Source organism: Pieris napi, chromosome 8 (assembly GCF_905475465.1).
Source record: "Pieris napi chromosome 8, ilPieNapi1.2, whole genome shotgun sequence".
NCBI lineage: Eukaryota > Metazoa > Arthropoda > Insecta > Lepidoptera > Pieridae > Pieris > Pieris napi.
Window position 1 is genome coordinate 2,692,124 of NC_062241.1, and position 14,904 is coordinate 2,707,027.

The 14,904-nt window shown below is 33.5% G+C and overlaps 1 protein-coding gene across 2 annotated transcripts in view; it reads right to left on the reverse strand.

Annotated features, from left to right (window-relative positions):
• Positions 1–14,904, reverse strand: part of LOC125052005 (transcription factor Sox-5) — a 271,229-nt gene that overhangs the window by 5,951 nt on the left and 250,374 nt on the right. For both annotated transcript variants that reach the window (XM_047652646.1, XM_047652645.1), the window contains exons 4-5: positions 4,931–5,089; positions 2,383–2,584 (exon numbers count right to left, since the gene is read on the reverse strand). In XM_047652646.1, coding sequence (XP_047508602.1) covers positions 2,383–2,584; positions 4,931–5,089 — 361 coding nt within the window. The remainder of the gene's footprint in view (positions 1–2,382; positions 2,585–4,930; positions 5,090–14,904) is intronic.

Here is a 14,904-nt window from a genome sequence, read left to right on the forward strand (position 1 = left end):
GCAAGTCAAAAGATTTTTGAGCTATTAAAATTAGTAAAAAATTTAGATATCTTTTTAATAACGCATGATTATTAATACGATACATAGAAAAAAATTATTTTAAATAATTTTTCAAAAATTAAATTAGTAATTACGCACGTTAGAAATCGCAAAATCTAGCAGGTCAACTGGTTTCGGACTTAAATTACATGTTAGGCTTAAGCGCTTAAATTTAATTGATCTGTAATGTTTAAGCAGTATAATAAATCATAAGAAGCCTTCAATTTGACCCGTTGTATCGAGAACTATTAATTTCTCAACTATTAAGTACTCATCTCAATAAAGTTACGAAACTTGCTTGAAACTTGTTTAAATTAGACGATTTTACTTTTACTAAGCAGTAGTCGTGTTTTTATACATACATAATCAATAAGGGATGACCAACAAAACTAAAGAAAAGTTTAATTTAAAATATTAGATTATTATAATTCATTACAATACGTTATTAAAACTGCGACACAGATTAGTTTTTGCCATAATTTATTTACCTGTAGAAAAGATCACACAATATATAATTATAAACTATACTTTAAATAATTGTAATAATTACAAAGGTCAATTAATAATTGTGCGTACAGAATTGAATATCTTTCTTAATTAAATCAATGATAAATGAATGAACAATTATAAAAAATTGCCTACGGCAGGTGCGGTCTTTTCATGGGATTAATATTTGGCAATTAGAAGCGGACATCAAAATGTTTTGGCGGCGACACGCGACATTTCAGTTTTCGCATTTCTGAATGGTTTTAACTACACTCGCGGCCAGTAAAATTAGACGGGTCATTATTTGTTTTTTAATTGTGTGAAGCTTCGTTTCTAACCGTTAAAGATGTAAACAATTTCTTTTATATGATAGGGGGGGGGAGCTTAGTTAGTCCATAGACACTATGTTAGCGGGTTGCCTTTAAAAGAGTAGTATGCCCTTTTTTTTAAACCCCAACCTCCACTGGATGACGATTTCACAGATCGCCTGTTCGCAAAAATAAAGCCTAGAGAACCAGACTGTGGAATTCCAGCTATCGAGGTGGTGCTGATGAAACTTGAAAGGTTGATAGAATCTTCACATATATAGACAGGTGACCCAAATATTCATATATATTTGGAGATACGTTTTTTTATTCGAAAAGGAACTAGTAACAAATAATAATTTGTATTACTAGTTAGTATTGTTAATACAATAAATTGGTAACCATAGCTGTCCATTTTGCATACTAGTAACTTTATATACGAGTGATTTAGACGAGTGTCTTTCCTCCAACTTTCATATCCCTCTGGAGTACAGACTCATAGGCCGTGGGGTTCAAGTGCGCTAATTAAAGATTTAAGTTGGCGCCTGGTAGATAGTACAGGTGACACCAGAACTGGTGCTTTCCTCTCTCAACAAATAAGTATCGCTTAGCAGAAAAGCTGGCAGAGAAACATTGCCACGGGGACCAAACTTTTTAATTTAGTTTTCTATTTTTCCATTTTAAAGTATTACGTTAAGAATATTGTAAATACTCTATATTTCTATTTCAGCATTACATTGTTTTATCATTTCTTTAGACCGTTTCAAATTAATTACATTGGGTGTATTTATTTGTGCCGATTCCTTGTTTATTTTAGTGTTGAATTGCGTAACGTTTGGTATATTTTGAGTTATTAATATTGATTCACAGAATGACAACATTAACACTATCTCGTAGTACATTGTGAATTCACATCCGGGAATTGTAAATTTCTAATATAATTTTAAGTTAATTTAAGGTTTCTAGAAACGTTTTGGTCCGTTACTTATATTTGAAAATTTATTCTCTTCATTTCTCTTCCCTTCGTAACTTTTACGTTATTTTTAGATATTATGTGTATTGTAAAAGTGTTGGAAGATAGTTTGACAAGGGTTTTCATAGTAAAGGTTTCACACAAAATATTTCACACCAAATTACGAAACATTCTTTATAATTTTTAACATTTTAACTTAAATAATAAAACACCAGAGTTGGCCTAGTGGTTTCAGGTTCGTACCATGACGGGCACTAATTAAATTTCTATTTGCGCATAAAACCCTCGTTCGTATGGTGAAGGAAAACATCGTGAGGAAACCCGCATGCGTCAGATCCAAGAAGACGACGGCGTGAGCCAGACACAGAAGGCTGATCACGAAACAGATACTGAAATCTGAGGCCCAGATATAAAAGATTGAGCGCCACCGTTTTTTTGGTAAAATTAAACCTAAAATTAAACCTTTATAACTACTTTGATTAACGCCGTTAATAAATAATACATAATCGAAAAATATTTTGTTGGCGTCATTTGATTCGTGAGTGCGTAGCCGACCTTTTACAATTATAAACTACTTACTATTGCAAGCGGAATTGTATTCGTCGTCCTTCTTCATATACGATGACTCATCCATGGGAGGGTATGGCATAAATCGGGGCATCATCATGGGCCCTGGAGAGGGAGAACGCTGCTTGCTCAGGTTCAGGGGTGCATCGGGGTCTGGAGGGGGAGACGACCTCATCTGGGGCATTTGGGTCGGCCAGGGGTTGGATGGGACAACCTGAAATAAAGAAAATTGTATTAACTATTCATCCATAGATTTTTATTCCTGGAGTCTGAAATATCATCCGGGAATCAAACCCAGAATAAATAATTCAACCATGGTCCATGCAGATAATTATACAAATGCGCATTTTTCAGCGCTTGCGCACGCCCCGCCCACCATTCAACAAAGGCCAGAAATAATAGACTAATTTTGTAACATGAGTATAAGATTCCGTAATTATGTTTATTTAAGATCGTCTTTCTTACATTTTAAACACTCACGCGCGTTTTAATTTATACAAACTTTACAGATATACAACTCATATAAAATGATATAAGACAAAGCAGAAATGATGCTTTACACAATGAACAATATTACCTATTACCCTATTCACTTTACATGAACGTACTATAAGCATCAATTACTTAAAGAATGGTTGATTTCTATGTATTGATAATAATTGGTATTGTTAATAATTGGTATTATTAATACTTAAATTGAGTTACGAAACAATATCAAATACGGTTTAATTTTTAAATATGTTCCTATAACACAATATAAATCCATAGACAACTAGAATGTTTAAAGCGCTTCATTATCCAAATTTAAAAAAAGAACGCATTACATCATAAACATCAAAAGATTGATCAACTTTTTACCGACGAATCTCTAATAATTATCTACAATAAAACATCTAACAATCAAACGGCCTCCTTGACAACGGTTTCATCAAAACGGAAATTGCGCCAATTAATTTGTATAAACATCAAATAAAAACGTTCATAGACAAGATTTGGATGACGGATCGTCTTCTCTCGATGCTAATTTTAATTTACATAACTTGACTTTCGAACTGCTTTCAAAAATCGAACGAATGATGAACGTATCTATTATCTATGTACGACAGTAGTTATGTTATTTAAATTTAAGCTTTCTTTATGCTTTTACACAACATTTTTTTATTTACAAGACATTGTTCGAAGCACTTATGTCAGAGGCATTATGTATAATCACATAGTCTATGGAAATATGAGATCTATACTTCCACAGACTAGAAAGACACTTAGTATCCATCAAAATACTACTGAAGATATACCGTGTCTACAAAGGTCGGGAAAGTATGTACATTTAATATTTAAAAACCTTTAGAGACTTATATTATTTCAGTAAATTTGCAGTCTTCACTCTCTTTTGACAGTGAGATCATCTTGATAGAAAGAAATGAATGCATAGACTTCTGTTTTATTAGGTGTATACTCTATGAGTTATGACTAACGAACGTCTATGCCTAGTCACAGTCCAGAGACAAAACAAATTTCTACTTGTTAAAGTTGAAAAATATATTGCTGTATAAAATCTCCAAAGTTAGGTAACATAATTAATATTGTAATTCAATAATTCTAGTTTACATTGAAATGATTAAGCACTGTTGATTTAAGATCTCAACCTTACATTAATCTAATACATAATAATTTATACATTTAAACCATTAAATATACGAAATTACTCAATTTAATTAAGACTGTGGATCTAGACACCGGATGTTAGCCAACATACAGGTATGGATGGTTTGAATTATAAAGTAATTAATTGATTGCCAAACAGTTTTAACGCATCTTAAGAGTGTGTTGTAATAAATGTGTAACAAATGCAAATATATCTTTTATATGTTTGAACATCGCCGTGTTTAGGAGCACTCAAAACTGTCTCATCTTGCGATGCTCCGGCCGTGTCGAACATTATTGGAGTCTGGCTAATGAAAGAAGATAATGAAAAAGCGCGGCAAATACAAAAAAAATAGTATGGTATCCCTAAGTTTGATATATTTTGTGGATTAAACTTACTTGATACTTAATTTTATTATTTTTTACTTTGATAGTAACTGTATTTCTATGAAATTAAATACTATACGTATTTAGTCTTTTACTATTGATACTTAAAATGACTAGTATTGCATGGAAAACTAAAACTAGATATATTTATTATAAAACACAAATTTATTCGGAATAATCAAATCCTGTGAAAGAAACGAAATATTCTATCAAATAAAACAAAGTTTATACCTGTTAACTATTCGGAAAAAATATATAATAGAAATAAAAATGAGTAATTACATGAAGTATCAAGACAATAAAACTAACTAACCTAAGAAATTCAATGACATTCTGTGTTGCCATCCGAAAGTTTTCAAATAATTCAATTATCTTCTTTCATTAGCCAAACTCTATACATCATAGACAAATAGTCTGTGCATTATAACATCTGTGCAAATGGTCAGTTCCAATTGTCACAAATCGAATACGTTTTTGACAACCCGACAAATAAGCACTGTAAAACGTTATTTATTAGTAAAATACTTACGTTGGAGTGGGGCTGTTGCGGTCTCATTTGCTCTAACAGCGGTAATAGCCCCAGTGGGGGCGCAGGGTATAGGTGTCCCCGCCGCACCATCTCTTGACGACGAAGGTGTTCTTGCTGCAGCCTCTGCAACTCCATCTCAGCAGATACGTTGCCCACGTTCTGAAATAATTATAAAATTAGAATTTGGTGTAGGTTCCTCAAGTGTGAGAGTGTATAATTGGATCACTTCGTGACGTCAACTTTGAGTTCCTAGGTTCGAGTTTCGTCGAAACAATAATTATTTTGATTCTATAGGTAGGCTGAAGAAATATTGGGAGCAGTGAGGTTGCTCCGTAAAGCAATGTGCCCAGAAAACTTCTGAAGCTAGGCTGGCTTAATTAGATAGGACTTTACGCACTACGGACCAAATGAGCATCTGAGTACGAAAATTCAGTCTACACTACACTCTATAGGCAAAAACCTCTTTGTAAAAAAATATCCAAGAGCCCTAATTTTGCGACAAAGAAAAAATCTCCCCGCAAACATTGCGCGTACAATCAATTACCACAGACGCATAAATAAGCGGCAAACAAAAGGAGCCATTTGTTAAGTGAATTTGCTTTAGATCGCTCGTGAAATCTTTCTGCGGGAAATTTGTCCTTACGATATATTGTCGCGACAAAAAGGTCGCAAATCAGCCGAGAGCTCCGTCAATCTTAGCTCACATAAAACGAGTTTCAAAAAGAGGTAATTAATTTGTGTAGGGCTTAGTACACTGTATTACAATGCGTTGTTGGTATTTGGCAAGATTTTGAAAGCTGGTCTTACCCAATACAAAATAATATAACTTCTTTCAAACAATCTATAGATTCTGCAAAATTAGTCCAGTACTCCTTCTATTGACTGAATATTAGATTCGTCAATACTTCATAATTTTCCAGTGAAATATTTTAAAATTTAAGCTTTAATAACCACACTGTGTCTAATTGATAGAGATTTTTCTTTATTATTTTAATTTATTTTATTTTTGCAAACATCACAATATATTATGTTAAATTGTGGACAAATATAGAAAGGATATACACGTATGAAAATTACATGAGAACGCACCACACAACCCCCGTGAGGACTTTTTATATCAAAGAATTCGCATTATCATCATTAAAAACAAAAATAACGGGCTAACTTCTCTGTAGTAAATAATACCAATAAAATCAATCATTATAAATTATTCATAATTTCCAAAATCTAGAAACTCATTTGTGGTAACCCTATTCAACAGTTGTGACGAATACCACAATATACATTTTATCAGCTCTTCATTAAGACAGTATTGAATTGTTAATGGTTGTACAGCAAGACATTATAAGGTGATGACGCGAAATTGCATTGAAATGTATTTCCGGACGACGTCTTAATATTGTATTAAAATATTCCGCGAATGCCATTCCCCGCTCGTTCACAATTGGTTATGTCTCAATTTTCGTGAATTTATTTTATTACATATAACCATATTAACATGTTAAAAATATGGAGGTGTCGATGTATTTGATTATGGCGAGTTCATTATTCTTAATGAAAAGAGTTTACGCTTAAATCTACGTAGAAAATTTCTGTCTAATCTATTTTCTATATGTCATAATTGATACGATAAAGGCGGCTTCTGGAAGGATCTAGACTGGCTCAAGCAGCCAGGAGTATGCACAACGGACCAAATGAGCGTCTAAGTACGGAAACTGAGTCCACACTACGTACATACGCTAAAGACGAGACCTGACTAAGTGAAAGTCAAAGTCAAAATAATTTATTAATATTGGTAACACAATGTAAACTTGTGAACGTCAAAAAAGAAATACATATTAAATGCTTCTAATTTTACATTTACTGCCAGTTCTCAAATCAGAGAAGAACTGGCAAAAAACTCTCCGCCACTCTTTTTAATCGCCAAGTTTTTTGTTTTACACAATGTTTGTAAGGAGCTACAACTATTACACCATGTTCCACATGACTTCTTAATTAATTAATAGTTCATTATATTTATTAGCAGGAGGCATGGTTAAATAGAAGCACGCACTTACATTCTCGTGGGAACACGCAAATCATAGTCAAAATAACTAACATAAGACTGCGACTGCGAGGAGTTAGACGCAGTCTAAAACAAATTCAAAATTGGTTCCATCCAAATACAGTAAAGCACGAAAAGCGTTAAATATTGGGGTTATTAATTCAAGTAGAATGTCGATAGATGTCCCTTGTGGGGCCCCGTGTAATCGACCAAGTTTTTCCATCCGCCAGACAAATTGCTGTCATAACTGAACGGATTAAACTTTTTATTAAAAACAACAAACCGAGCATAATGTATCGGTGTAATCGAGGGACAGATGTTCCCAAACACGATTTATCTAATGCAAAAAGACTTTAATTTAATAGCACATCCTAACAGCTATAATTCAGACGTTTTGCGGCCGAGTTATAGCATTGAACGTAAGTATAAAAATTTGATAGAGGTGACCAGCTGAGCGAAGTTTATCGTAAATAATAATAAATAAAATAAACGTTAATCTCACACAAAACACCACAGCTGAAGATCATTTTTTTAGACTCTACCATAGCGCAATAATTGCCGATCAGAAATAATCTTTTTAAGGTTTTCGGTAAATTGGAAGAGAAAGGCATTTTCCAAATTTGCGAGACTTAATAGAACTAAATGATCTTGTTACGGGGTCAATAGTGATCTGGCAAAATGTGTTGATCAATAATGGCCGATGATATAAATAACTGAGCCGTACCATCTGTCAATACAACCTTGGCTTCTAACTAGTATTAATGCGAAAGTGTGCTATTTGTTGTTATATAGTTAGAATCAAAGAAGTCTATTTAAATGTGAACAATATCATTGATTGACAGTTTTATACAGAGAACTAGTTTTTGAACACATCTTTAAACTACAATTTGTAATGAAACCGTTTAGAAGCTAATCTCGAATTCTAACTAAAAATGCCACTAATTAAAAAAAATCTGTGGCGCTACAACCTCTTTAGGTCTGGGCCTCAGATTTCTGAATCTGTTTCATGATCATTTTTAAATCTAATACGCAAGTAGGTGATCAGCCTCCAGTACCAACAGTCTAAGAAATGTCGGTTTCATCACGATGTTTTCCTTCACCGTTCGAGCGAATGTTGTAGAAAGAAAGTCTATTGGTGCACAGCCGGGGATCGAACCTACGACCCCAGGGATGAGAGTCGCACGCTGAAGCCGCTAACACTGCTCAATAAATGCCATTGGTTAATCATTTTTTATCGATTGTAAGTCTCACACAACACTGGAACTTTCCAAATTATTAATGAAATAGACGTCACATTGACGTAAAATCTCGGATGAAGTCATAATATTTACTGTCGTTCGTAGATCTGTCCTCGTTTTCAGACGCATTATTTTGGATAACAATCTGGATATATTACTCATTTTGATAAAGTGTTTTAGTTTCTATTGAAATTTCATATCATAAAGATTATTTATTAGTTACAGCGGTCGTTTATTAAGAGTTTGAACTATTTAGTAGTTTAAATATATGTATTATTCATTATACAAAGAATAGGTTATGTATACCCATTCAAAAGCTAAAAAAGAGAATTAAATTAGTTGTTATCTACGAGAAAATTAAATGTCGTTACTTAGTTGGGCCGTTATAGTTATTATTTTTAATCGACATACAGTCAAAGATTATTTAACTAATTACTCAGTACTGCTATTAGAGTAGCATAAAACTACTCCATATTTCCATTAATCTCACAAATGTAACAAATTTTGTGTTGATAATTAAACTATTGAAATTACCGAAACCAGATCCAAAGAAATATTATTTCACTTACAATAAAACACTTTTTTGAATCTAACGCAAATTCTCATTTCCATAAATTAAGTAACGTATAAATAATTAAAATGTTACATTAACTAAAAACAAATTCGACATAAGGTACCCTTGGCATCAAGTGGTACAAGAGTGTTGATAATTTAAATAATGCATAATAAAAAGGGCAGACAATTGGTCCCTCGTCGGGAGGCACAAAGGCTCACAAACTGCGCGGAGATGACATATCAAAACGAATCGCTAATGTGATGTTCTGCGGGGCTAGTACGAGCAAGGGGTTAACGAAAATTATCGCGTAACGAAAACGTTAGAGCTTTTAAATAGTGAACTATTACTACCATCCAGAGCTTGATATATTCAGTAGTGAGCTGACGAATTAAAAAAATGACTAGTAAAATCAAAAAATTGGTAGTGTGATATTTTTATGGTATTTTTTATTTTGAAGATATTGCATAGATTCTATGGGCTTTGAGCGCGGCGACCGAATCAAGAAATTCCGTAACGAAAATAAACCTAACACACGATGACGTGGGACAGACGCATAATGCGTCTCAGATCGTTCTGGCGTAATCGGTGACGTAGCGTAGGTGCGTTAGAGCAAGACAAAACGCATACTGCGTATTCACATCTCTCTGACGAGATCGGTGACGTAGCGTAAGCGCGGCTCGTGCGGCAGGTACGCGTTACAGTGAGACAGATTATATAGGCGTGTTAGTCTGTAGAGAGGTAGATATAATTGCATGAGACTATCGATTTTTCAAAATTCATTCAATAATACTATATGCTGTGAATTTATTACATTCATAGATTTTGTATGTCACGTGAATGGCATTACAGGTTATAATACAAAATTCGACCAAATACCTTTCGAACAAAAAATAAACTCTTCGAACAAAACTTGCGTGGCGCATCAATTATTTGTCTCGCAAAATACGACTCTAACGCAATAGAAATAAGCTCGCTCGTCTACGTTCGTTTAAAGCTATACTATTAACGGGATGGCTTTCGTTACGTCGACTTAATGTCGTACTCACTTGTCTTAAAGATTTAGTGTTTCATTTAAATTAGGTTTATTTATTTATTTATAATGGTATTCCTACAGCTACTTATTAAACAATATTCAAACAATTACACTGTACACAAAGGCCAAAAACGGAATACATATTTAAAATGGTTTAGCAAAAAATAGTAGTAAAAGTAATTAAACAATATTATAAGCATCGATAATATAAAATACAAGCTCGTGCGTGTCAACTCAAAATGAAAAACATCGTTTAGCTTATTTTATGAAATAAAAAAATATATATAAATAAATGCCATAAATCACGTGGCGTATAAAAGAAGCCTTGGAACGTTAGACTTAAACTGTCCGTAATTAACAGCACCTTAGAAATATCCTGAATGTATCAACATAAAAACAATGGACAACTCTATTCCATTTTGTCATTAATGCATTTAATATCCAGACCAGATTGCACAATAATCTGAATTAATTATAACATTGCAATAACATGACTTGTTTTTATCAGTCGCCCGATCTATCCGCCGATCAGTTTAGTGTTGACGACCTAGCAAATGCTCAGTTTTGATTTTGCTCAAGATAAAAGCATTAGTTAAACCTTTATGGATCTATTTCAAAATATGTCAGACTGATTAATTAGGATATTGGTATGTTTAACGCAATAATTATCAAAGGTGTCGTTTTAATTGAGTAAATAAATTAGGTGGTCAAGCCGTCATATTAAGCTGTTGGAAAATATGCTAAGTAGTTCATTAAAGCTTTTAACATAAATGGAACTTTTACCATATAAAGCCGTATTTACTTCCGATTGCAATAACAATTCTTTATCTTAATCATCTGTATTAAGGAACTCGCCAATAAGCCGACAAGAGCGCACACAAACATTTTGACAACTACCAATTAAACTGTCAGATCGGTCGTGCAACATGTCGCTCGACGAGTCGACATCGAGATCTCACCGGGAGACCTTATCTTGTAGATCCGCTTATTGTGAGGGGTGAATCGCGATTTTTAATGGTGTACTGATGTTATCGCATCGGTGGAGCGGTGATGATGCATTTTGCGGTATTATAATGGCCTCCCCTGGTTTGCAATAGTATGATTATAGATTGCAACTCTGCGTCTCTGATTATGATTGTCATGTTTATATAATATAATATCAAGTATATCTTAATTTAAACTTTTGATTTAAAGGCACTTATTAAACTGATGATACAAACAAAACGTGTAACCATTTGTTGTTATTTATTTTGTATTAGATAATTGATTAGGGTTGCCTGGAAGAGATCGCTTAGATAAGCCGTGACACTACGATTTTTTTATTAAGTTGAGTGTGATGTGAAGTCATGAAACTGATGCAGAAAACTATTAAACAACGAAATGGCATTCCCGAAGGGTTCTTGCGCTACTATTTATAAACCAATAGTAAAAATATACTTGTATAAATGACAATTAAAAATTAGATAAAGAAATAGGCTGACAACGCATCATTTCGTACTTTGGTCACACAATACGTAGGGACGGGAGAACCTAGAAAAGCTCACCGTGATTGGCAACAACGAAGGCAAATCGCGTGGTGTTCGCCAACGAGATCAAGTTAAAGACTCCTCAAAACGATACAGTAAAAGAAAGGCAGGGTGAAATTGGTGTAAGAAAATAATTCGGGCCAGTTCTATACAGCTGACCCCGATACTCAGATATGAGTTACCGATCCAGAGTGAGAAAGAAATACGACTCCAATAGATCATGGAGTACGCGTCCTAATGCAATTTCTAATATTCGTTTGATAAACCTCGTTAGCACGTGTCTGACAGTCGTTCGAAACCAACAATTCGCTAATTTGAAGTAACCACGCCGTCGGGGGCTATTTACTTATTTCCTTCAATAAAAATAACCCCTCAGAGTTTTGTCTTTTTGAGTGTTCCCCGATTGTTTGCACTCCCAATTACTGGGGTTCGCTGCTAATCACGTTGCTTTTTTAACCCAGGAAATGTGACTTGCGATGTTAAATTTGCAGGAAATACATATCAAATAATTCTTCATTTTGAATTTGTTAGAACAAATGACGGGAGCTATAGATGAAAGGTTCTAGAACGAAATTCGAATTCTGTCTTATATTCTGTGTTTAATAAAAATTATTTTATAATGATTAGATTATCTATATATATATAATGAAAATGGTCTTCGTTTGAGGCTCAATCACGCCTAAACCACTGATCGTCGACATGAAACTACCACCATTCGATGCGAAATTTTTCCTAAATGGTTTATGGCTATTTATTTATTAAATTCCAACGTTCCTTCATTTTTTTATTGCTGTTTTACTTTTATGAAAATTTATCCATACGGACTTCACCGCGGAAACATTCGGGGAGGCTTCCTAGAACCTCTAAACGTCAACATCTGTTAAAAACTCGATTTTCGAAATATTTCAATTTTCTTAGCGGGAAGTTAAAAAGAAGAATAATAAAAATATGAAAAAAATAAAATAATGAAACATAAAATTTATTTTAATTCGTCCAGCAAAGCGGGCGCGAAACGGCTAGTTTATAGTATATAATGAAGTCGTCAAACATTTAATTTCTACTCAACTTTGATCTTGTTGCCATGGCAACTATGTGACATCTATTCTGTCTTTAATATACCTCCTTATATAATGATCATTTATAGTTATAATGAAGTCGTTTCAAACATTTAATTTCTACTATACTTTGACCTTGTTGCCATGGCAACGCCAAGTTCATATTCGTTCATAATTATTACATAACTTGCATTTCCCATATGCTTTTACCGTCTTATTTTCCCTTGTCCGTTTCCAGAGAGATTAGGTGTCCATTAGCGACAAAGGACAGGTGTTGTGCTAGTGTGCGCTAAGCTTTATTAATCTTTTGCGGTTCGCACTTTTGTGGCCGCCATTGACGTTAGCTGAATCTTTGTTTAAGAAGCTTTTCATAGTATTTATTAATGTTCAGATGCTCTGTACATTACTTATGTAATTATTAGACTTTATACCTTAAATTTAATAAATAGAAACGTTGTGTAACTCTCAAGTAACTTATGTAGTCATAAAAAGAAAATCATTGTTTTTCGCAGTTTTCCTTAGCATATGGTACCATAATTAAAATAGAGTGCCCAAATATCATCTAATATGTAGGTATAATTAGTTATCCGTCCAAGAATTTATAAAATATGAAAAATTGGGGAAAAGTTCGTAAACAAAGGACAAATAATTGTATGTTTTTAAATGTCTAATAGAACTTTAGAATAAAGAACTCTGATATATTTTATGTTAAAGAAAACAGCCGAATACTACAAAATTATATTCATTATGTATATTTTTAATCATTTTTCTATTTAAGTAACAATTATTACTTAACTATTACTTAATTATTACTTAACTACTTACGAATAAAAAATTCTTAGCGCTCCAGTGTTCATTAGGGCAGAGTTTATTATAATTAAAAAGAATCAGTGGCCGGTTAAAAATGACGTAAATTATGGTCTGAATAAAATAATGACTCTTCAGACTCCATCACCCACAATACGTTATCTTGGGGCTGAATTGCAACGTGGAACAGCCGTAGTAATAATTTTTATGATTGGTAGTTTTTTTGATATTTTGTTATTTAAGTTTTAGCTACATTTGTTTGTATTGAATTGATTTCGTACAGTTTTTTCTTACGAATTGTTTATGTAAGAATTTTGCGCTGATGTGGAGACAGTTGCCGAAACTGAAGCCTATTATGAGGCTTAATATATTGTATAAAATGGTATTGAAAAAATTTATAGCCACTCGTTGTATGGCTCACGAAGGCTTTGAACAATCTAATCACATTCTATATTTTCTATGTTAGTTCTATTTCAGACTAATATGACTAGGATACGTGGTAGAATATGATGTTGTTACCATAAATGGAACGAAATGTCACTACCTATCATGTATGAATTCTCTTGAGTCTATGAGCCTCTTGTGTCTGCGCTAAACTAAGCTATGTTTAAAACATTCAGGAAATTCAAATGATAGTATCTTATCGTAGGTAACGACAATCTATAAATATTTGTCACGTAATTAATATTTCTTTGATTTAAAATTATATGCATTTATATTTTCAATACGTCGATATATAGTAATATCTTACTGTAAATACTAAAGATATCTATTTAGCATTATACATGCAACATTTAAAAGAGTAGATTATACAGAACTGAATTTCCTCTCGAAAGCTTCACAACGACGAATAAAATTAAAACAAATAAACATCGTATCTCTGCAAAGCTTTCGCTATTATTTCCGCCGTCTAACGGAAAACAAAAATAAACACAAGTAGTAGGAATAAAAGAAAACCTGAAGTGGGAAGAGCAGCCAAGAACAGGGTGGGGCTGGGGGTGTCCCCCTTTAGCGATCCCTCGGAGTTTTTGGCTCTTTTGTCTGTGGAACTCGATACTTTATTTAGTTTTGTGACATTCAAGTTTGAGGAAATTAACCGTTTTGACAGTTTACGCGCGCTTTTACATTCGAATTTTGAATTTTGAATTTTAACCTCTTATTGTAGGTATACCAGTTTTCTTACATTGTTACCTGTATGCTGATAGCTATGTATGTAGTAGTAATTATGCACAAGTGTGCACGCGCAGGCGCACTCTGGTCAGTAATCTTCATAATCCAGAGATCAGATCAAGTGCATGAACTACAGCTTCACAGCGATATAGGATGTAGCAGTGCTAATAATAAAAAAAATCAATCTTAGGTCTAGGCCTCAGATTTCTTCTGTTTTGTGATCATTTGTTTTTTTCTAAGACGACTTTTAGGGTCTAAGACATGTCGATGTTCCTATAAACTTACCCATTGTAAGAAATGTAAATTATATTCATGACTGATAAAATGTATTATTAACTATATATTTATGCTATCAATAATAATGATTCGTTATTGCATAAGGGTGGTGAAATATAATATCACTTCAGATTTCTTACCCGTTTGTGTTACGTTAGATAAATTATTACCCCCGTAACCCAGTTACAGGAAGCAGTGTTGGTCTAGTGGCTTCAGCGTGCGACTCTCATCCCTGAGGTCGTAGGTTCGATCCCCGGCTGTGCACCAAT